The sequence below is a fragment of the Parasteatoda tepidariorum genome, chromosome X1 (genome assembly GCF_043381705.1).
Source record: "Parasteatoda tepidariorum isolate YZ-2023 chromosome X1, CAS_Ptep_4.0, whole genome shotgun sequence".
Lineage (NCBI taxonomy): Eukaryota > Metazoa > Arthropoda > Arachnida > Araneae > Theridiidae > Parasteatoda > Parasteatoda tepidariorum.
This window is the reverse complement of record NC_092214.1, coordinates 4,999,095-5,021,628: the sequence shown is the minus strand read 5'-3', so window position 1 is coordinate 5,021,628 and position 22,534 is coordinate 4,999,095. Positions and strand designations below refer to the sequence as shown.

The 22,534-nt window shown below is 27.3% G+C and overlaps 1 protein-coding gene across 4 annotated transcripts in view; it reads left to right on the top strand.

Annotated features, from left to right (window-relative positions):
- LOC107440096 (SCY1-like protein bma) overlaps nt 1-22,534 on the top strand; it is an 811,210-nt gene that overhangs the window by 660,938 nt on the left and 127,738 nt on the right. For all 4 annotated transcript variants that reach the window (XM_071187972.1, XM_071187971.1, XM_071187973.1 and 1 more), the window contains 2 exons: nt 8,415-8,575; nt 21,688-21,835. In XM_071187972.1, the coding sequence (XP_071044073.1) occupies nt 8,415-8,575; nt 21,688-21,835 (309 nt within the window). The remainder of the gene's footprint in view (nt 1-8,414; nt 8,576-21,687; nt 21,836-22,534) is intronic.

Here is a 22,534-nt window from a genome sequence, read left to right as displayed (position 1 = left end):
TTTTATCGTAATTAAATGATTAGGTGAGCTTGTCCAGTTAGTCCCCAAATCATTTATATATTTGAACCCGGTTCACTTCATTGGAAGGCGAACACTCTATCCCATTAACCACCCTGACGCAAATAGTCATATTAAAAATTATTGTCATTACTATTAGTTATTGTCATTAAAATAAACTCAGAATTGTTGTTTTATCGTAATTAAATGATTAGGTGAGCTTGTCCAGTTAGTCCCCAAATCATTTATATATTTGAACCCGGTTCACTTCATTGGAAGGCGAACACTCTATCCCATTAACCACCCTGACGCAAATAGTCATATTAAAAATTATTGTCATTACTATTAGTTATTGTCATTAAAATAAACTCAGAATTGTTGTTTTATCGTAATTAAATGATTAGGTGAGCTTGTCCAGTTAGTCCCCAAATCATTTATATATTTGAACCCGGTTCACTTCATTGGAAGGCGAACACTCTATCCCATTAACCACCCTGACGCAAATAGTCATATTAAAAATTATTGTCATTACTATTAGTTATTGTCATTAAAATAAACTCAGAATTGTTGTTTTATCGTAATTAAATGATTAGGTGAGCTTGTCCAGTTAGTCCCCAAATCATTTATATATTTGAACCCGGTTCACTTCATTGGAAGGCGAACACTCTATCCCATTAACCACCCTGACGCAAATAGTCATATTAAAAATTATTGTCATTACTATTAGTTATTGTCATTAAAATAAACTCAAAATTGTTGTTTTATCGTAATTAAATGATTAGGTGAGCTCGTCTAGTTAGTCCCCAAATCATTTATATATTTGAACCCGGTTCACTTCATTGGAAGGCGAACACTCTATCCCATTAACCACCCTGACGCAAATAGTCATATTAAAAATTATTGTCATTACTATTAGATATTGTCATTAAAATAAACTCAAAATCGTTGTTTTATGGTAATTAAATGATTAGGTCAGCTTGTCCAGTTAGTCCCCAAATCATTTATATATTTGAACCCGGTTCACTTCATTGGAAGGCGAACACTCTATCCCATTAACCACCCTGACGCAAATAGTCATATTAAAAATTATTGTCATTACTATTAGTTATTGTCATTAAAATAAACTCAAAATCGTTGTTTTATCGTAATTAAATGATTAGGTGAGCTTGTCTAGTTATTCCCCAAATCATTAAATTACGATAAAATAGCTAATACTGTACCTATTTTAAAGAAGTTTTTGACAATAATTAATAGAAAACAAAAAATTAAGAAAATTCAGACAAATTAAAGTACCTGATGTTCAAAGGCACGCGATGTAACAGTTCATAATAGAAAAGCCCCCGTAGCGGAGTACGATAAAATTTCCAGTTATGGTTTTCTATGTAATACTTAATCCTTATGATATGCCCTACTTCCCTTAGAAGTTTGTCGCAACATTTATAGTACACCATCTATATTTCAACTCTTTTCAAATGTGCTAACTAAGTTTTATATAAACGACCCTCTTAGTCCAAGGAAATGTAATATATTAATTTAGCACATTTTCAAATTAAATTATTATTTCAGTTTAGACAGTTCATATAGATGGCAGAACTATTTTGGAATTTTTACTCATTGAATGTTTTTTGCCCTATTTTTCAAGATTTTCAAAAGGGTTCAGCGCTTGATTTATTTCTAAAGTTTTCTTAATGTTTTAACAATTTATATTTTATTTTGATTTGGTTATTCTAACTGCAACTTTATCTTCATTTATTTTTCTCATATGTGGGCGCTTCATTAATGAGTCTTACTCTGTGTACTTTTAAATTGTGTTTGTTTGTCATTAATTTTTCATTGCACTTACATTTAAATTGTTCTAATTGTTTTTTTCCAATTTGTTCATCCATTATGGGGCCTCTGGCACAGTCAGGTTTTGGTATTACCACTGACAACAGAAAGGATTCTGTGTTTTGGCAGGCAGTACGTCCCCTGATGAAGTGCTGTCTTGCTAACACACATATCCTAAAATATTCTTCGTTTTCTGATAGAAATGTATTTCTGACTTTCTGAATTAAAATAAAACAAATTTGCTTTTAGCTGCTTTTAGCACTTTTCCATTTTGATTTATTATCTTAAATATTATTTACTTATTTTGTCTTTTTCTGAATTTGTGTAAATCTGCTTCATTCTTTGATTAGATTCAGTTTAAATTTATAACTTCAGTTTAAACTTAACTTTGTATATGTCACCATTAGTGTTTCATAAAAGTGAAACAATCCAGTGAAATTATATGTTAAAATGCGATGTACTATATAATAAAAATATGTAACTTAAACAATATATTCCAACAACAAATGTTAGGAAAATGTACGCAATTTTTCATATTTGCAATGTACCCCCTCATTTATTATTGCGTCTTATAAATAACATTTTGCTTAAAAGTGATACATTTTCTTTCCATTTCCATTGAAATTATATATTATCTTTCCATTTACTTAAAATACATTAACTATTTTTTATTATCTTTATTAGGTTGAAATTTTAAATTATCTTTTGTTATGTCTTTACACATGTTTCCAACGTCCAGATACGCCCACCTTCGAAATATGTGTCTTATTATATCAGGTCTTTTCCTATTGAAAACCTCTAAAATAAAATCTGCGTTTGAAAAACCAAAATCAATTTCAATGATTGCCATAAGCTGAGAAAAATTGAAATATTCTGCGCATGTTTCAAATGAAAGAAAATAAAATCTATCTTGATAGAAAATAAGTCATAAAATGAAATTCTTGTGTAGCCGTAGCTATTTCCTTATATTCAGAATAAATTAAATAAGTTTCGGTTTTAGTTTCGATAAAAAATAAACATTCTGTATTTATTTTGCAACTAGTTTCAGATTAATATTTAATATTATAACAGCATTTTTTATACTAAAATGATTTATTTTTCCTTAAAGCATACTAGTTCATATAGTTTTTCCATTTTTTGCAGCATTATGGGGGGGGCTGATATTTCATATTTATATATTTTTGAAGGGTATGAAGTTTTAATCAGATAATATCTGTTACGTCAAGTTCATGGCACATTTTACCTACATTTATTATATGGTGATCCATGAATGTAAATAAATAACGTAAGATCAAAAACTCGTCTAGTATTATGAGTTTCTGTATTTACCTCATTACCTAGTGGAATTACATTATTTACAACTTTTGAGAAAAAATAAAGAAACTTATTCGTTATTTCGTAGTTCAAGGCACTGTCTGCCTACATTTATTGAAAATGATCTAGAAACTCATTTAATATTATGAAAGTAATTAGTTTAATGTTCTTCATCAGCTTGTACCATCTTAGATCAAAGATGTGCGTCATTTATATTGTTTGTTTAAAACTGAAATGTATCTGTCAAAGTTTTATTTCACAGTGCATTTTTGTTTAAATTAATTACCGTGGAATCCAAGATACCTAATACAAATGTGTTAATATGATTTTGTTTGCTTTATTCATACGTTTCAGGCATTCGTAACGTCTCCAAATCCCAGACGAGCCTCTATATCAGCTTTGATACAAAAATGAAGAAACATATTTGTTAATGTCAAATTTTATAACTCATACATAAATTAAACGTAGAGAATTTCAGAAACGTCCGCAAACTTTGGAAAATCTGATTAAATTGTAGCAAACTTGCATCTCATTTGCACATATTATTTTCTCATGCATTACAATTAAGACTTGTTATCATATTATTTAATATTTGACATCTGAATAATTCGTAACATTCTGATTTCTATTCACAAACTTGTAAGTTAAAATTTAGAATTAATAACTCCTTGAATGTGAGCAAAACATTTATTTTATTTGAATACGAATGTAAAAATAAAAGCTTTCTTAAAAAAACTATATTTTTATTTAAAGTATCTTATATTGTTTAGTCCGACTTAATAAGTGACTTACGCAATTTGGATTATATCAATTCCTAGGCGAACTACATAAACTATAAGAAATTATACAACGGAGCATTCATTTAAAGAAAAGCATTCAACTTAGAAGTTTTTCATTTTGCTTTCTTTATTGATTAGTATGAGGAGGTGCACTGTCGCTTAATTAAAATGTTTTAACATGATTGCTTTTTAAATGCTTTTTTCTTCAAGAAACTTATTGCTAAGTACAATAAGTAAAATAAAAAGCGAACTCCTTTAATAACTTTTGATGTAATGATCTTATTTTCCTGTACTCGGACTTAATCTTTTATGAAATACCAAAGTTTAATTACGAACATTAATTTTTGCTGAAGATCTTTCAAATTTTAAAATCAGACACATAAACGTACTTTCTCTGAATAAACATACGTTTTATTGAACTGATTTAGATTTTCATTCCTAATAATATAGGGAATAGCCGCAGTCTGGAAAATGGAGTTTTAAAGAGCTCAAACTTTAAGATGCTCTCCTGCTTAATTCATTAGGGATATAGTTACCAGATATCTTTGAAAATCTAGTATCCAAATTAATTGAAAAATATATATTTATTCAGAGAAAGTATGTTTTCGTAATTTAACACTGATCTGATTTCATAATTCAGCACTAAACATACCAACACTATACCTATTTCTACCATAGCCGGACAAATAACCGGACTTTATGTTTCTATATTGAATGCATGAAATATGAATGTTATGAAGGAAATAATCTAAGAAAACTTTATTATAATTAAACAAAATTGTATATTGCCAATTTTTATGTATTACAAACACAAAGAATAAGAATTTTTAATTCATCTCTCAACGCATTTTTTACATACACAGGGTGTTTCCACTATACATTTTCCGCAAAAATATTTCTTCTAATTACTATTATTTCTATTATTCCTATAATTATTCTAATAATTACAGGAATATATAAGAATTAAAATTCTTATAATTATTCTTATAATTAATATTATTTCTTCTAAGAACGTGTGCTGTCTTGATTGTTTCGACATTTTTCTGGATAAAAACTAACAGTTACTTAGAAATGAAGTAAAGATATCAAAATAAAATATAAGCCACTTTTTCTTACACAAAAAAGCCAATCTAAAATTTTAGGTACTTTCTTGAAATTTGAATTTACAGTTATTCTGATTGAACTAACTACGCAACAGTCTTTGCAGAAATGTGCAACTATAATCGAATGCAACACGTTGAACACGCATTACATCGTAATTTCTGATCCAATAACCTTATAAAGCAATAAATTGTTCTCCCGGCCTAATGACTGATTGTGGTAGAAATAGGTATACGACTAGTATTATTCGAAACAAACAAAATACGAAAAAATGTTAATAGAATATTAACTGTATATAATTGTTCGAAAAAGTCATGAAGTCAAATGTGCAAAAACAATAAGATGACAAGCTCATTTTCGATGCAAAAGTTCTTAAACGGTCATTTGACCTGTTATGGTATGTTCAGTGTTAAAATAGGGTCTGTTCTAACTATTTATCATATTTAGGCTCTAGAAATATTAATATTTAGGAACAATTTTTTGCTCACAATGTGCAGTATGTGCAAATTAGTGTAAAACTGTAAATTTCCCCAAAATTGAGAAAGTTTTCATACGACTCAATTATAATTATATGAAGCCGTAATAAAACCTCAGAAAAAAATTACACTACATTTTGCGCCATTAAGTTACTGAATTCAAAATTTAACATAATAAATAGTTAAAACAAAATTATATATAGTTGTAACAATATATATAGTAATATCAAAAATAACAAAACAAACAGTGCAACAAATATAATACTAAATGGTGCCGAAAGCAAAACTAAAGTGCAAAATTCCTAATTGTTACGGTATAGTTTAAATGAGTGTCATTTACAATTTTGATGAATCAAGAATCAAAGCAATTGATACAACAGATAGATAAAAACAGATTAAAAAAATCTATACGCAATACAACTTTAAATTTCATTAAATATTTTTTTCTAATGTAAGCTCTTATGAAATTGATTTTTATTTATAACTCCCTACAAAATAGTTTTTTTTAAATCTAGCTGCTTATAAAATATACTTTTAAATGAAACTACCAACAAAATATATTGCTTCAGTTTACTCGATTATACAGCTATTTTATTGCTTACGCAAAGCATTAGATATACAAGCTTTTACCATTTTCTCCCCTAATTTACAGTTTTACTCATACTTTTTATAATATGCACTAAATAGAACATTTTTCTGAAATTTTCCTGAAAAAAGAACATTTCATTTTGTTTTTAAAAAGAAAAGGCTTTTAAAGTGAGTAAATACTGTTAGAAAAGGCTTTTATATGTTTAGAAAGATCAGAATACCCAAATTACTCTATTTGTATATGTTTGTATCTAATTTTATTATTCTTCTCTATTCAAGGATTAAATAATTGTGAGATGTATTTCTTTGATAGAACTGATTAAATAATTGATAACTTTTTTTCCTTAAATGACGAACATATACTTCTTTACAAACGTTAAAACTAATTAATCTGTTTGTGCTATACTGAATTTCTAATGAAAAGTACAAGCGTCTTAAATGCTGCATAAAAAAAAAGTCTTAATTAACTCTCTTATTAGAAAAATGTTTTATGGAAAAGATTATTAGTCATCGTAATGAGATTTGAAATTTTAATGCGATAAATGAATTGACTTTAATTCCTTAAAAAACAACTATCCTATTGCTAATTTATTTCCAGGATTTATTTGAAAGCAATTTTCGCTTTGCGTTTGACCTTTTTTTTATTTTAATTGAATGCTTTGTAAGCTATGCCATCATTAACTTCGAAAAAAAAATTTTAGTTCATATCGATGCTCATTAAATTATGTAAGCAATTATAAATATTAAATGCAGCAGACATGCATTTTTATTATCGTTCTTATTTTTCATTAAAATTGAATAGAGGTAGATGCAAAGATCAAATAAGATCAGAATATCTAACAACTGATTAATTTTAACAGAATTAAATAGTTCCATAAGACTCTCTTCCAATAACATAGTTTCATGAATCACTCAAACGAGATGGTGATGTTGCTGAAATATATTTTATATATTTTTAATATGTAATAAATAAAAAATTTTTTGCAAATTTCCATAGCTTTAGTTTTGATGTTTATTTAAACTTAATTTCGAAAAAAACAGGAACAAAAATTCAAGTGCAATATAATTTCATAACCATTGCAATATCGCAGAACATTGACATGTTTAATGTTATTAATAATAGCAACAAAAAAATGGAAAATAATGCATGAATGAATCAGTATATGAGTCCTTTTTATAATTTGATGTTATTTGAAAATTGAGGAAAGAAATAATTTAACATAATGTGTAATTTTCAAAACAAGAAATCATTTTTCAATTTTAATTTTTTTTTTTGCCAGACACGACGCAAAGTATGTTACCAGAATCTCTATTACTTTCACACATTCAAGACAAAGGATTTTTTATACAACCTTAATATTATCAATAATATTAAAAATTTAAAATCTTTGTAATTAACTATCATGTCTGATTTAATATAAGGTATTAAAACATGACCGGTAGCAGATATGGCAGATTTAGCATCAGGACGTTAAATAATTCTAAAAAAAATATTGAAATTATATTTGATTTTGACTAGACTAAAACAAAATACGGAGAAATTTGGTAAAATTACCGTTCTGTGTGGTATTGATATTTCTGATTTAAAAAAAAGCGTGATTCTGGGTAATAAAACCAAAATATATGGCATTAAAACCATGCATTTCGTAATTTTTTCGTTCTTATGGTCACGGTTTACCAGAAATTCAAGTTTTCAAAATTATAATTCTTATTGCCACAAATTTCATAAAAATACAAGTGTCAATTTAACCGATCAATGAATTTTATGCCATGCTCTAAAATATGATAAAATTGCGAAATTTTAACCCTTTTTCCGAATGTTATTACATATCATAAAATTATATTTTATTACTAAATTTATCAAAAGTCATTGTCAAGGCACTTCGGAAAATTTACCGTGGTTTTTGAGGTTCGCGGTTTTGAAATCTTACCATATTCTGGTAGTTTTGAATATACTTTTTCCTCACTGCACAATAAAATTGCCTACTATTATCTCAATTGGAGGAATATAAAATGCCATTATAACAAATTATTACCATGTCATTAAATATTTACCATGTCATTATAGCAAATGTCAATTTTTAAAAAAATGTGTCACACACTAGTAATTCGAATTTATGGTTTAATCAAACCATAGCAATTCTTAAATCAACGAAAAAGTTCAGGTAGGAACTTGTATTGCTAAAAGCAGGGTTAAATTTATGTATCAATGCTAAAATCTTGTTAAGAAATTATTTTGAAAGAATTGACTGTTTCTTAACGATTTACAATAATTATATATTTATACATTGTCTACGGTATTTTTTTCAATAATATTTATTCTCTTTTTTAGGAAGCTTCAGTATTTTACTTTGAAAAAAGAGTTGCAGAAAAGCTTCATAAACCAAAAAGGAAGGAAACCATCACAGAAATTTTAAGATTTAGCGTAAGACAACTAGATCGACTAAAACACCCTAAATTATTAACCTTGTATCATCCAATTGAAGAATCCAAGTAAGTCCAAATTACATAACTATTTAATAATCCAATTTCCAATCAAAATGAGAAGTATGCATAAATATTTATTCCCACGACAGTTTTTCAAAATGTCGCCAGTTTTTTGTTACTTATTTATTAATTAATTTTTAGTTTGTTTATTTTATTTGTTTATTTCAGTTTTCATTTTTATTTTTCATTTATTAATTTTTATTTTTTATTTATTAATTAATTTTTATTAATTAATTTTCATTTTTTTAGTAATTGATTTTTGTTTTTATTTTTTAATCAATTAAGTTTTGTTTTTTATTTTATTTCCTCTTTCATTTGTTAATTTTAATTTATAATTATCTTATTTATTACTCATAAAATATAAATTTCATGGTATGTATCATTTCCAAGCAGTTGATATTATGAAAAATTCAATGCAAAAATATTCTTCAATGAGAAAAAAATATGGTCAAACCTACCAGAATATTGTAAAATTTACCTTGTTTCGAACTCTATGGGAACATCGAAAAGGACAGTAATTTCTACCGAAGAGCATTGGTAATCACTTTTTGGAAAAATTAAGAATAAAATACGGTTTTTTTTACCACGCTGTTTGATAGTAAATGTACAATTTGGTAATTTGAACCAAAAAGTTCAAAATTTTCAGTATTGAAATAAATTGAGATAACGCAAAAATTTCAATTTGATAATCTCTATTTTCTTTAGTAAGCCCTTGCTAACTTTGAAGCAGTTTAGATTTCTATGTAATTCTATGTATTAGACTTCTATGTAATCCATATGCTAATATTTACAAATTTTTAAAACTATGAAAAATACGTGTCTGTAAATAAACAAACACCTAGACTTGGCTAAACTAAATCAGTAGTTTAGCTGTTATGTATCAGGGTTGTCCCAACATCTTTAAATAGAAGCTAAAAGGTGGTATTTTCCATGTGGTATTTTTTGATTTCAAATTGAATAATTTTTCCATCTGTTAGGTTTTTAAACGTTAATAGGTATAAGCAAAAATTTTAATTTTTTATACAAATAAAATCTTTCATGAATTTTTAACTATCAGTTCTTTTGACTCGGAAATAGGTATATTTGATTTAATTTTTTTTACCAGAAGTACGTTAATTTCACCAGAACTTTTTCCCAGTAAAAATTAATTTAACTTACAAATTATTTGAAATATTAAATATAGACTTCAAATTATTATTCGATATTTTTTAAAATTTAAGAAATTCAGTGCACTTTAATAACATTTTGATTTTAATAAATCATTATGCTTAACTTTTTATAAAGATATTTTTATATTTGTTAAAATTTTAATTTAAAATTTTAATGAATGATTTAGTTTTAATTTAAAATTAAATTTTATTTTTAAAAAATTGTAGTGTTGCATTAAAAATCATTAAAAATTCCGTGATTGGCATGAATTTGAAAATTTCTATCATTCAGTATGCTTGTGTCTTTGCCAATATTAGTTATCCCTTAAAAAGAATATAAAAAATTTTAATTTTTAATGGAAGATTAAACTAAACAGAAGTTTAAATTAAAATATTGTTTTAGTAAACACTTTTAGCAGAAAATAATAAAATCCCTCACGTAGACATGAACTCTTTATTTGAAGAGTGGATCAACTTCAAAGTGTAATTAATGCATTTTTTTTCTTCTCTTGTCTGATTGGTGATTCCCTTTGTTTATTACCAAAAATAATCTGGGGGTGTACTATTTTTAAAATAGGATAGAAATGACATGTATAAACATGAAAATGTGGATCACTCCATTTTTTTAAATATCGAGTTTTATCCCTATTCAAATAAAACCTTCATACAATCATTTATTTGCTTAATTTACTAACCGTTTTAATTACTTTCTATTTACCTTCCATTTCTATCCCTCGTTTAATCTATCCCTTTCTCTAAACAAAATGTATTGATTAAAATAAAAGTAAATACAATTGTGTAGATATTTAAATGTAATTTTCTTACAATGCAAGCAATCTGTTTTAAAATCAAACTTAAACTTCTAAAAAATCTTTATTGCAACTTCTTTGGACTTTTTATTTATAAAAAAAACTTATAATCCTAGATGCGAATGAATGCAAAATCCTTTTAGGTGCAAAAATGGCTAATTTTAGATATTTGTTTTGTAAAAATTTGCTGCTCTTTGAAACTGAGAACTATTTTTTTAAAATAAATTTCTGGTTCTTTCCTAAAATTGTCGTATAATTGTTATTAGTAAAAGTAAACTGCCTTTAGTACGCCTGCACTGCCTTTAGTAAAAATAAAAAAATTAAAAGTAAATTTAGCCGAATAAATTGCTTGTATGTAATGCTCCAAGGTATCATAATAAAATTTTCAAATTTTACCACACAAACTACAAAACAGCCCGGTAATAAAAACATATTTTATCGTTAAATTTGCCTAAAGTCATTGCCTAAGTGCTTCAGTAAAAACTACCGTACTTTTTAGTGTTCCCATAGAGCCAGAAACACCTCAAATTTTACCATATTCCGGCAGTTTTGACAAGAATTTTTTTTTCGGTACATGTTTTCAGCAAAATCTACTTAACCTTAAATCTATAAAATATGGAAATATGTGCAGAAGATGTAAGATTCATTTTTAATAACTATTTATTTATGTTAAAGACAGAGCAGGTAAAAACAAATAAATTTTAATGCTTCACTTGAATGCTATTTCTAATATTGTAAACTATGTTATACTGATGTTGTATATGGTAATTACCATATTCTGGGCGTTACATTTTACCTCATTCTGGTAGTTTTGGCAATAGTTTTTTCTTAGTGTGTTGATTGTAACAGTTTTATCATACAAAAAGGAAATAAACAGACTGTTTTTGTTTACGTAGATATTTAAAAGAATCAGTGATTTGTTAATATCAGTGATATGTTTTGAAAGAAATATTAATGAGTCTTATTGTATGAATTGTTTAGTTTTAATAGATACGTCTAAGCTCTACTTAGGGTCAGTTGCAGATTTATTTGGTTGCAGTATTTCAAATCTATAACTTGACTACGTAATCATAAAGAATGTAAACACAAATCAAAATGTAGAAAATTTTATTTATTTTGTTTCAGTACTACACCCATTAGACACCAGAAATATTTGGGAAGTAATATAGGGCTAAACTCACTTTATTGCTCCAAAATATTTATATATCAAATAGTTTCTTCGTATTATTTTGAAATATGCTCTTTGCTGATTTCTGAAATTTCCTCTAATTATCAGCACAGTGAACAGACATTTCATTACCTTTTTCACCGAAAACTCTCTCCAGAACTATTTTAAAATGCAACTGATATGGCTGTATGACGAATTGCGATCAAAAAGTACTACGAATGGTGACGTAAAACATTAGATACCTATTAATAAAACTTTTATTACTTTCAAAATACTCTTTTCAAAGTATTCTCTAACGTTTTTTTTCTTTTCAATCCTCAAAACATACCTTAAAACCCTATGACATTTAGAGCTCAAAGCGAATTTTATTTTACCGATTACTTAATTTACTCAAAGCGATGACCAAGCGATGAAGAAGCAATTCCAGCTTGAAATAATAAACAGTAAAAATTTAACAAAAAAAAGTTACACTTTGCCATGTCAGGAGAATACGGTGATTCTAAAGCAAAATCTGTTGCTGCGTTGCCAGAAATTGACTAATAGGAACAGCAGTAACAAAAAGCGTGTCACCTTGCGTGTCAAAAAAAAAACCTAGAAACACTAAAACAGTAATCTTTATTGACTATCAGGTCTGTTGATTAGAATTCAATGTTAAAAACACACAATTAGTCTACTGCCTTATTACCTTGATTTTTGAGCAATTTTGATACTGCCTTGCTTTTTTTTTCAAGCTCCATTCACTTAATTACTGAGTTTTTTTTTTTCTTTTTTCTTTGTACCAAAAGCATAGATTCAAGTTTCATAATTGGTAATAAATTATTTAAAGAAAAACTGCTGGTATAAGTATCCTTTAGGCCCACTGAAAATGCTGTTGTCTTCAGAACGAATTTGAAGTTCTTTGTATATTAAATATGCGACGCATCGCAGTCTTATTTTTCTTAATTTAGCTAGACTAAAACCAAATAATACAGAAACTTGTTCAAGAAAGTTTTATTTTGTCGAAAAGATCAATGATTATCAATTTCCTGTCTTGATCGATTTGTTAACCATTAATTGAGACAGATGGTCAGCCAGATCTTTTATAGTCTTCGTCTCCAACAGATTCTCAACCATTTTATTCCAAACAAATACTATTTTTTTAATAAGCAGTCGTCTTTAAAAGCATCTCGTAACATTTCAAATAATTTATTCCAGCAGAAATTCCATTGTGAAAACAAAATTTAATGCATTTTCTTTTCTCAATAACATTAGCCATTTCGGAAAATCGATGTCATGAAAATTCTTCGCTCATTAAAAACTCATTTATTTTCAGAAGACAAAATTAAACTCTGAGTAATTCCAAATGCTTACGGAAGTCGTAAAAATGTTTGAAGTGAATTTGAAGACCATATCTATTACAGAAGAATTTTAAATTAGCATTCCCGTTACATTTTCATCAAAGTAGTACACATGTATATTTTTGTTCTCTTAAAAAATATTATTTTAATTATTCATTTTATTTCATAATTTACTGAGTTTTGTTGCTGTGGTAAAAACTTGACCATGTTCATGCAATATATCTCAGAGGGAGCTAAATATACATGAATTGAAATATTTTATGTATTACACGTTCCATGTTAAAGCTTTCTATGCAAGATTAAAACTTCAAACCCATTATTACTTTAATTTTTAATTAAATTTTTAATTCGTAGGCTGTGGCTAATAGACTTTAATAACTCAGTAACCACTTTCCCTCAAACCTAATGAGACGATAACTGAAGTCGATGGGTCCCTTTCATTGAATAGTCAATTTTTACAATTATTTTTGCTTGGATTAAACTATAGTTTTAAAAAAATTTATATTTGAAATAATCTACGACTTTAAAAAGTTAATTCAACAATAAAAATTATATATGTGACGGAATTCAGTTAAATATACTGAATTTGAGAATATTTTGGGAAACGAAATACATTTAATTATTTTTTTTTTCAATGCCTACCATGGTTGATATTCGTCAATTCAGCATATTAGGGTAGATTTGTTGGCCTCTTTTTCAGGGGCTCCATATTGTGTGGGCCAACAAGAAACATTTAATGTATACATTACAATTTTAAAATATGTGAATTGTCAAAGAGCTCTCCTTCTACTTGAATCTTTCCATCAGAATTTGATGGACTCTTCACTATTAGAATGTTCATTTAAAAATTATAGTTAAATAACAAGAAGCAGTCTGTCAATCCAAATAATCGTAAAGTTTAAGGAACATTTGTTACCTTTATGATTTTGATACCATTTACAACTAGTATGGTTCCAAAATGTAAATAAAGAAATTTTAATGGACATCGGAGATAGTTTATCAGGTTCATGATGCTAACATCTATGCGTGGATGAGAGTATCCTATTCTAATAGTCAAGGGTCACAAATTGGGGAGTGCTGGACTCTGGAAACTTTCCGGGTGTTGAAGGGAATGGAGGAAATATTGTGGTGTCAACGCTGGGACTCTAATCCTCGTTCAGTCGGTCATGAGATTGACAGACTACACCTCTCGACTTTAATGTGTACATATCTACAAGGAACAAGTAGATGAGCCTAGTTGGTGCAAAGAAATTCTGGTTGTTTTCCCGCACTAGGTGAACTCAGTTAATAAACAGTTTATCTCACAGTTAACGCGTTGAATACCATATTACTGACGATTATTTGTCTGTTTTTTTAATATGGTAAAATAAGGTAAAAAATCAGAATTTTTAGTTGGAACATTGAACATTTTAATGAAAATTTTGTCTGAAAAGTCTTTCTGCATTGGTGTACTTTTATCATCAAACGATTTAAAAAAACGATGGTATAAAGTAACCAATTGTTTATTTATTTTAAGTTGTTATTTTTTTTTGTTCACTCGCTACGTGGCGACTGGTTATTTTCAGATCTCAAAACTATCCATGAAACTGTTGCGTCCCACATATTTTTCAAAATAAGTACTTTAATAATATTCGAGAAATATATTTCGATATTTATTTACTATAATTTATATTTGTGATTTCGATACATACCCGATTTAAATATTTAATTTATTGATTTTTGTACAATTAAACATTTCTTTATATGAACATTAAGTGCATAATGCGTTTTAGATTTTATCTTTTACATACAAATTATAGATTGAAATTAAGATGCACTTAAAGGAAACATCGATTCGAAAAAGTTCAATCAGTTATAAATTCTTTGAATAAGAAAAATGAACTAATTATAAATTTTAGAGAGCCGATTAAATTAGATTCAATACCTACGATTAATGGCAAAACCCTCACATACCATAAATTCCCATCATTGACGTAGAAAACACTTTGTAACCTCTCCATGTCATTAAATTAGAAATTTTGATGCAGTTACAGGGAAGAAGACTCTCTATTACCGTTATTCTTACTGAAAGCTTCTTTTGTGTTCAGGAGATAAAAATGAGAGTTCATTTATTATGACTTACAAATTATCATACTCGTTCATGATAAAAATTTATAATAATGTCTAGAACAAAAAAGAACTCTCATGATGAGGGGACATTTAAAAATGACATCAGCGAAACTGAAAATAAGAATCTATGGTAGATTGCTTTTTCGTGCTTAGAATTGTTTCAGGTTTTAGCTTGGTTTTATTGAAAATATTGCAGCAGTAATCGGATGGTTTATTTTAATTAAATCTTATTATTTTAATATTGTTAAACTTGCGTTGAAATGAAAATGCTTGCATTAAATAAAGACACAAAAATATTTACTACTGAATAGTTAGCCTTTGACGTTTAATTAGTATTTTTTTTAATTATTTATTTATTTATTATTTTCTTGAAATGATGCTTAAAGTTGAAAAGTAAAGGTTAATATAATAATAACACATTTTCAAATTCTTTGGGAGAATATTTTGAGAGCTCTTGTAATAACTAACTACACGATTTCCTTGTAAACAATACGCTTTTTCTTTTTTTCTTTTTTTTTTTTAAATCTTATCTGTTATCTAGCAAAATTCCAAGAGTTTAAGCATTTGTTAAAGAAAACTGAAGAAAAACAATTATAAAAATTTACCTCTAGAAAAGTATTGCTTATCATGACATTGTCCTAAGCCCTTAAATTATTTAATTTTAAAAAAAAGGAATTTTTAAGAACAGAAATTTCTGTTAAGCAACTGAATTGTGATTTAAAATGGAAGGACCGTTTTTTTAAGTAATTGATTAATTAAATTGCATAAAAATACGTGTATTTATTATTCTCTATATTGCATTATTCTCTATGTATTTATTTGAAACATAAATTTGCATGATAAAAAAAATTGTCTAAAACTAAACTTGCAATAAAGAAGCGAGTTAAAAACAAAATAACAAAAAATTCTTAGGGAACCAAAAAATACGAACTAAGACAGAAAAACGTATTTTCGACGGATTCGAATTACTGACTTCCGAAATACAGAGGGTAGCCGCAATCTGGAAAATATTTTCCCAATAGTTTGGTCAGGAGAGCAAACCAAAGTTTGAACCTCTTAATTTTAATTTTGCTTTTTGTGTATTCCGTCATATCTCGACAGCTTTTTAAACGAATTAAAAGAATTTTGCACAAAATTGAGAAATTCTTTTCTATTGTTTTTAAATGAAATAACAGAAAATAATAAATACTTGCTGAAAGTTTTTTTTGTTGTATAGAATTATCATTGGATAAGTGAATTTCATAATTGTGTGCACAAAATTTTCAATTCGCTTAAAAAGTTCGAGACATAGCGAAATACTAATAATAGTAATAATAAATAAATAAATAATAAAAACAGCATGGAGGAATATGCAAAAAATAAAATTAACATTAAAGGGTCCAAACTTTCGTCCACTCTCCTGAACAAAGTAATGGAAACAGAATTCCTCGATTTCTTCTATCCTCTGTATTTGATGGCCAAAATCCAAATCTATCGAAAAAAGGATATAATTATTCAAATAAAGTACGTTTTTGAGTCTGATTTTGTAATTAAAATCTGTACTAATTAATTACCATCTATGAGATCACTCCCTCAAACCATTAAGATTGAGTGATCGAACGTGAAGAACCGATCATTAGATCAAATTTCCTTCAGAGTGGTCTGCTTATTTATTTTACATTGTGTTTGTTTTTGTTTTGGTTTCTGTGTTTGTCTATATCTTTGTCTTTGATTAGGTCCTTGTGTTAGTCTTTACTTTTGTTTTGTTTTGTGTACGTTACATATTTTTTCAATTTGCAAGAAAATCGGAAGAGTACTTTTTTAATATTTTGCAATAATATTAATATAAGCTCGAACAGCTAAAAATTACCATTTTCTATTACGACTCATAATAAAATATCACTCATCAGTTGACCACTTAATAAATATTGTTTGAAAATTTGAAAGTTAATGCTAACGCTATGCTTAGCATCAAATCAATCAAATTAGTATATTACTCTTTCATTTTTCTTAATTTGAGCTAACAATTCTTCCAATTTAATAATTAATGAGACTATCAAGTACCGTACACAGTTTTAATTAGTTGAATTTAAAGCCTACTCATTTATTTCTAGAACTCAGATAAATTAATGATCTTACAAATAAGCGCTAGTACTTATCTTGCAAAAATCAAAATTTTTCTCGGTCTTGTTAAATTAAATGTAATTAGTTTGGAATGGTTATTAGCGAAAGACTTTTCATTATTCATTTCATTTAATTAATGTAAACAACTAAAATTCTGCATTTCACGTTAAATAGTGAGTATACTTTAAAATTAATAAATTAAATATATTTGGGTGAAATTAAATGTATTAAATTCTTTCACTTTTACTTATCAAATTTAAAGTAATTTATTATTCATATCTACGAGTCTATGAGAAATACATTTAAGTGCAAGTTTGAGTGAGTTAAGTGAGTTTTTTTTAAAAAAATCACCGAGTTATACAATATTAATACTTCCATCAAACAGTGGTTGGAAAAAATAATGGAAGCACTTTTATCCAAACTCATTTTTTCATATTTCTCACGAAATACTTGAAGAAATATTATGAAACTGAAGAATTGTTTGAGCTAGGCGATTTCTCATACATATCAATAAAGTTTTTAGAGGCTTTAATGACCGGCAATAGATAACTAACGAAAAAGAATGTTCTGAATACCCCCCTATCGCAAAATTTTACGGAGATGAGCTCGTAATTACGTCGATTACTATATAAAATTACAGCATAAAAATTCGTAAACCTAGCTTAAGTATTCATGGAGATAGGGAAATTTTTGTAAAACAAAATAGCTCATTTAGTTGCGTACTTGCTTAATATTGCTTTCTTAGTTATAAATTTACTTAAATGACTTAATATTATTGTAAATTATATTCACCAGTGTAATTCTAGTAAAGAGAATTTAGATGTATTAGTTACTTAATTGCTTGATTAATTGAAAATTTACTTAATTTAAATAAAATTATTGTAAATATACTTAATTGCAGTAAAGAGAATTTAGATGTATATCTCTAAATAATAAATGAACAAGAGCCTTATAAATGAACAAAAATAAAATCAAAATTGCATTTATTAATTGAAAGACGAATTTCTAACTGCAAGATATTTATTGACTAATTTATTTTCCGTGAATTTATCTTCGATTAAATTTACCAATGAAGTGTAAAAATGAATTTATTCAAAATCTGAAAATTAACTAATTGTAGCATGACAAGAAAAACTAATCAACAGAAACTCGAAAACTCCTTTTTTCCAAGACTTGCAACTTTTCTTTCAAGTTCAAACTTAATTAACAATGTTAGAATTTACTCTGAAAATTCAGAATTCATATTAGTTTGACGAAAATTGAGCGTAGTTCGCCCCTTCCGTTAAATTCCCTGTATTTAGTAATTGGTAAAGGTAGTAACGAAAAGTCTTCTTTTAAACTCTTTATAAAAATCTGTTTCCAGAAACCAAGGTAGACTCAGAATTATATTAGAGAAGAAAAGAAAATATTTCAGGAATTTCTAAAAGCATTTATCGTCCGGTATCATTCCGAAAAATATTTCGAAAATGTTTGTGTTTCTTTTCCATTTAATGTTCCGACAGCATAATTAAAGTGATTCTCATTTAAAATTAATAATGTTGTGTCTTTGTCAGTTCGAATGAAAAATTTATTCTCAACACTTCCATACATGTTTTAAAGTTGCTATTAACGTTACTTAATTTATCATCATTTATGATGATTTAGTTGTGGTTAAACGTTGAAACATTATACACGTTTATTTTGCAAAACATTCTTTCATTTATTTTGGTTTTTTTTTTTTTNTTTTTTTTTGTTTTTTTTTTTTTTTTTTGGTAAATATTTGTGAGCCTGTAAAGCAAATATATTTGTCACCTGTATGAAATGGTTCATAAAATGCTTTAATTTTGGATTATGCTTTATTAAATTGCTTTCTCGGTTCGAATATATTGAGTCAAAAAATATTGCTATCTCAGTTCATGAAATGATTATGCATCTGAGAAACATGGTCCAGATAATGCAGTTAATTAATATTGTTAGAAAATTGGAATGAAAGCTACCGTTAATTATTCTTTTTAAATTTCGGACAATCGTGTAACATGCTTGAATTATAACTAATTTTAGAGCACTAAATATAATTAATTTAACCGAAGTACACTGCGCAAAGTTAAAAATGGACCACCCCGAATTACTTTTATTGGGATCTTAACGTTTTAGCACTCAATCCTTATGGTTCGATGGGGTGACCTCAAATATGCTAATTAATAAGTGCAGACGATATTTTAAGTTACGGAATCAGACACAAAAACGTACTTCCTCTGAATAAACGTACATTCTTTTCAATTCGGATTTCTGACACCCAAACTATAAGGAGCAGCCGCAATCTAGGGAATATGGTCCGAATAGCTTGGTCAAGAGGGTGTTCCAAAGTTTGGACTTCTTAATGTTGTTTTTATTTTTATTTATATATTTATTATTTATTTTTTTTATTTCGCTATAACTCGAAATTTTTAAGCGAATTGAAAAATTTTTGCAAGCATTTATAAAATTCGTTTTTCCAAAGACAATTCTGTGCAATGAAAAGCTCTTAGTAAATATACATTATTTTCTTTATTTTCTATTCATAATAGTCGAAAAAATTTTTAATTGTAAGAATTTTGAATTTTATAAAATTTTGAATTTTTGAATTGTACAAAAGTTTTTCTCATTCCAAAGAATGTAATTTCAGTAGCAGAATACAAATTGTGAGATAAATTAATCGAATAGTTCCTGAGAAGTAAACTTTAAAAAAAAAAAAAAAAAAAAAAAAATTTAAGTTTGATTTCTTAGGAACAGTTCAACTGATTTCGCAATTTTTTTTTTTACTTTACGGTTTACAACTACATTCTTTATAATAATATAAAATTTAAACCTTAGAATTCAATTTTTTTTTAATATTATTGAATAAAATAATGAAAAGTAATAAATATTTGCCAAAAGTTGTATTTTGTATGGAATTAATTTTGAATAAACTAATTTTATAGTTGTGTTCAAAACATTTTCGATTCGTTTAAAAAGTCCTGGAGATCTGATGAAATATGCAAGAAATAAAATTAACATTAAGGGGTCCAAACTTTGGACCGCTCTTCTGACCAAGCAACTAAGACTATATTTCCCACATTACAGCTATTCTCTAAATTTTTGTGATCCGAAATTCAAATCCATCGAAAAAAAAAGTATGTTTATTCAGAGAAAGTATGTCTTTGAATCTGATTTCGTAACTTAAAATATCGTCACCACTAATTAATTAGCATGCTTGAGGTAAACCCCTCAAACCATTATGATTGAGTTCTAGAGCGTGAAGATCCAATCATTAGATCAAAAGGTATTCAGGGTGGTCCGTTTATTTTTAGTGCATTGTAAATTAGATTTATATAATTTGAAAATATTGTAATAAATTAGGTTTATGTGCCCATTAAGTTGCGCTTTTAATTGAATTAATATGATTGAGCAAACGTAAATTTTAGTTCAACCAAGTAATACTCCTACCAAAAATAATATTAGTAGACCATGATTTAACTACCCAGTGGGATAGTTCTTTTAATTTTGCATAACTAAGTTTTTTTTTAAATCATAATGTAAATAATCGCGAATTATAATTTTGTATTTAACCTATTAGTTTGCGTTTATCCACTTTAAAAACTTCTTTAAAAATAATTTATAAATTCACAGAAATTACTTTTTTGACATAAACTTCATTCACGTAATATTTAATCATGTTTCTTTCAAATTGTACTCATTGAAGTGCAGTGCGCCAAAATAAAACGGACCACCCTGAATAGCTTTTGATCCAATGATAAGATTTTCACTTTCTAGGACTAAATCTAAGTGATTTGAGGGGGTGACCTCAAAAATATTAATTTATAATGTTTATTCCAAACAAATATAGTTAAGTTAATTCAGAGAAAGTACGTTTTTGTGTCTGATTTCGTAACTTGAAATGTCGTGTTCATTAATTAATTAGTATTTCTGAGGTCACCCCCTCAAACAACTAAAATTCCGTCCTAGAGCGTGAAGATCCGATCAGACATTATTCTGGGTGGTGCGTTTTTTTTTTCCTTCTTTTTTTTTCTTTTTTTTTTGTGTCCCGTACTTATCAATTGTTTGGTTAGTAATGCAACGTTTTTTACAACTCAAAAGTAATTTCTCACAATGTAGTCAATGTAGTCATCAGAAAATATTTTGTACGATTGTAAAAATACTCTTTTCTTGGAATTATTCCTAATTTCGGATTTTGACATTTTTTATCCCATTACGTTAGAATTTTTTGCGATAAGTGTTTTAAATTGGATTTTTTTCTAATTATTTAGCGGTTTTCCCGAAATATTACGGAAAAATTATGACAATAGTATTATTGGTTAAAATTTTTATTTATTTTCTTACATTTTGCTCCAAACTAAAGATTAGGATGTTTTTATTTTTACGAGTTCTTAATTTTTTAAGTCTCTTGAAACTTATGTATTCTTATTATTCTTTTCCGATGTTTTAGTGACACATTGGCTTTTGCTACAGAACCAGTGCTGGGTACATTGGCAAATATATTGGGATGTCTGGAAGAAAGACTACCCCAAAACATCTCCCCAATGGTCAAAGAATATACTTTTCTGGATATTGAACTCAAGTATGGGCTATTACAAGTAAGTAGATAAAAGAAAACTAATTTGAAGAAAAAATTACATGTGTGTGTTCATAGCTTTAAACTATCAAATCTTTCCATATTATCCTCAAGTACAAAATTCTCGCACATTTTCTCCCGCTTCTAAGATGGGTTTCTTTTTCAATTTTAACAGTAATTTTTCTCGATACTCTTTAGCTACCAAGGCAAATAAAAAATCCACAGTACAGTTTAAGTGTCTAACATTTGTGGCAAAGCCATAATTTCAATCTATATATACCATTTTGAAGTAAATAATTATCTGGGCTTCAGAACTGATAACTCATATATGTTAAAAGTTGTTAAAAAAGATTTAAACCTCGCCAATTTGGCGAGATTTTTCCACTTACTTGAAAATTACCAAAAGCAATGAATAATTCTCAATTTTTGTAAATGTTTGAAGCCCAGATAAAGCAGTCTTGGACTAGCTTTTAAATATTAAAAATTAAAGCACAAACGCTCGTAATTTTCATAAAACTGCCTCTTCATATTGAGTGTCTGCTCTATTTTCAGAGTTTGTGCGTGCTAGCGAAAGATAGGATAAACTTGACTTAACAGTTATGAAAATAGCAGATTCTCAAAAAGCATTACTTTCTGAGACGACAAAGCCTTCGAAAAACACTCATAGTAATTCGCAATTTTTGCAAATTGTGAGCAGTAAAATGATATATATATATTGTCT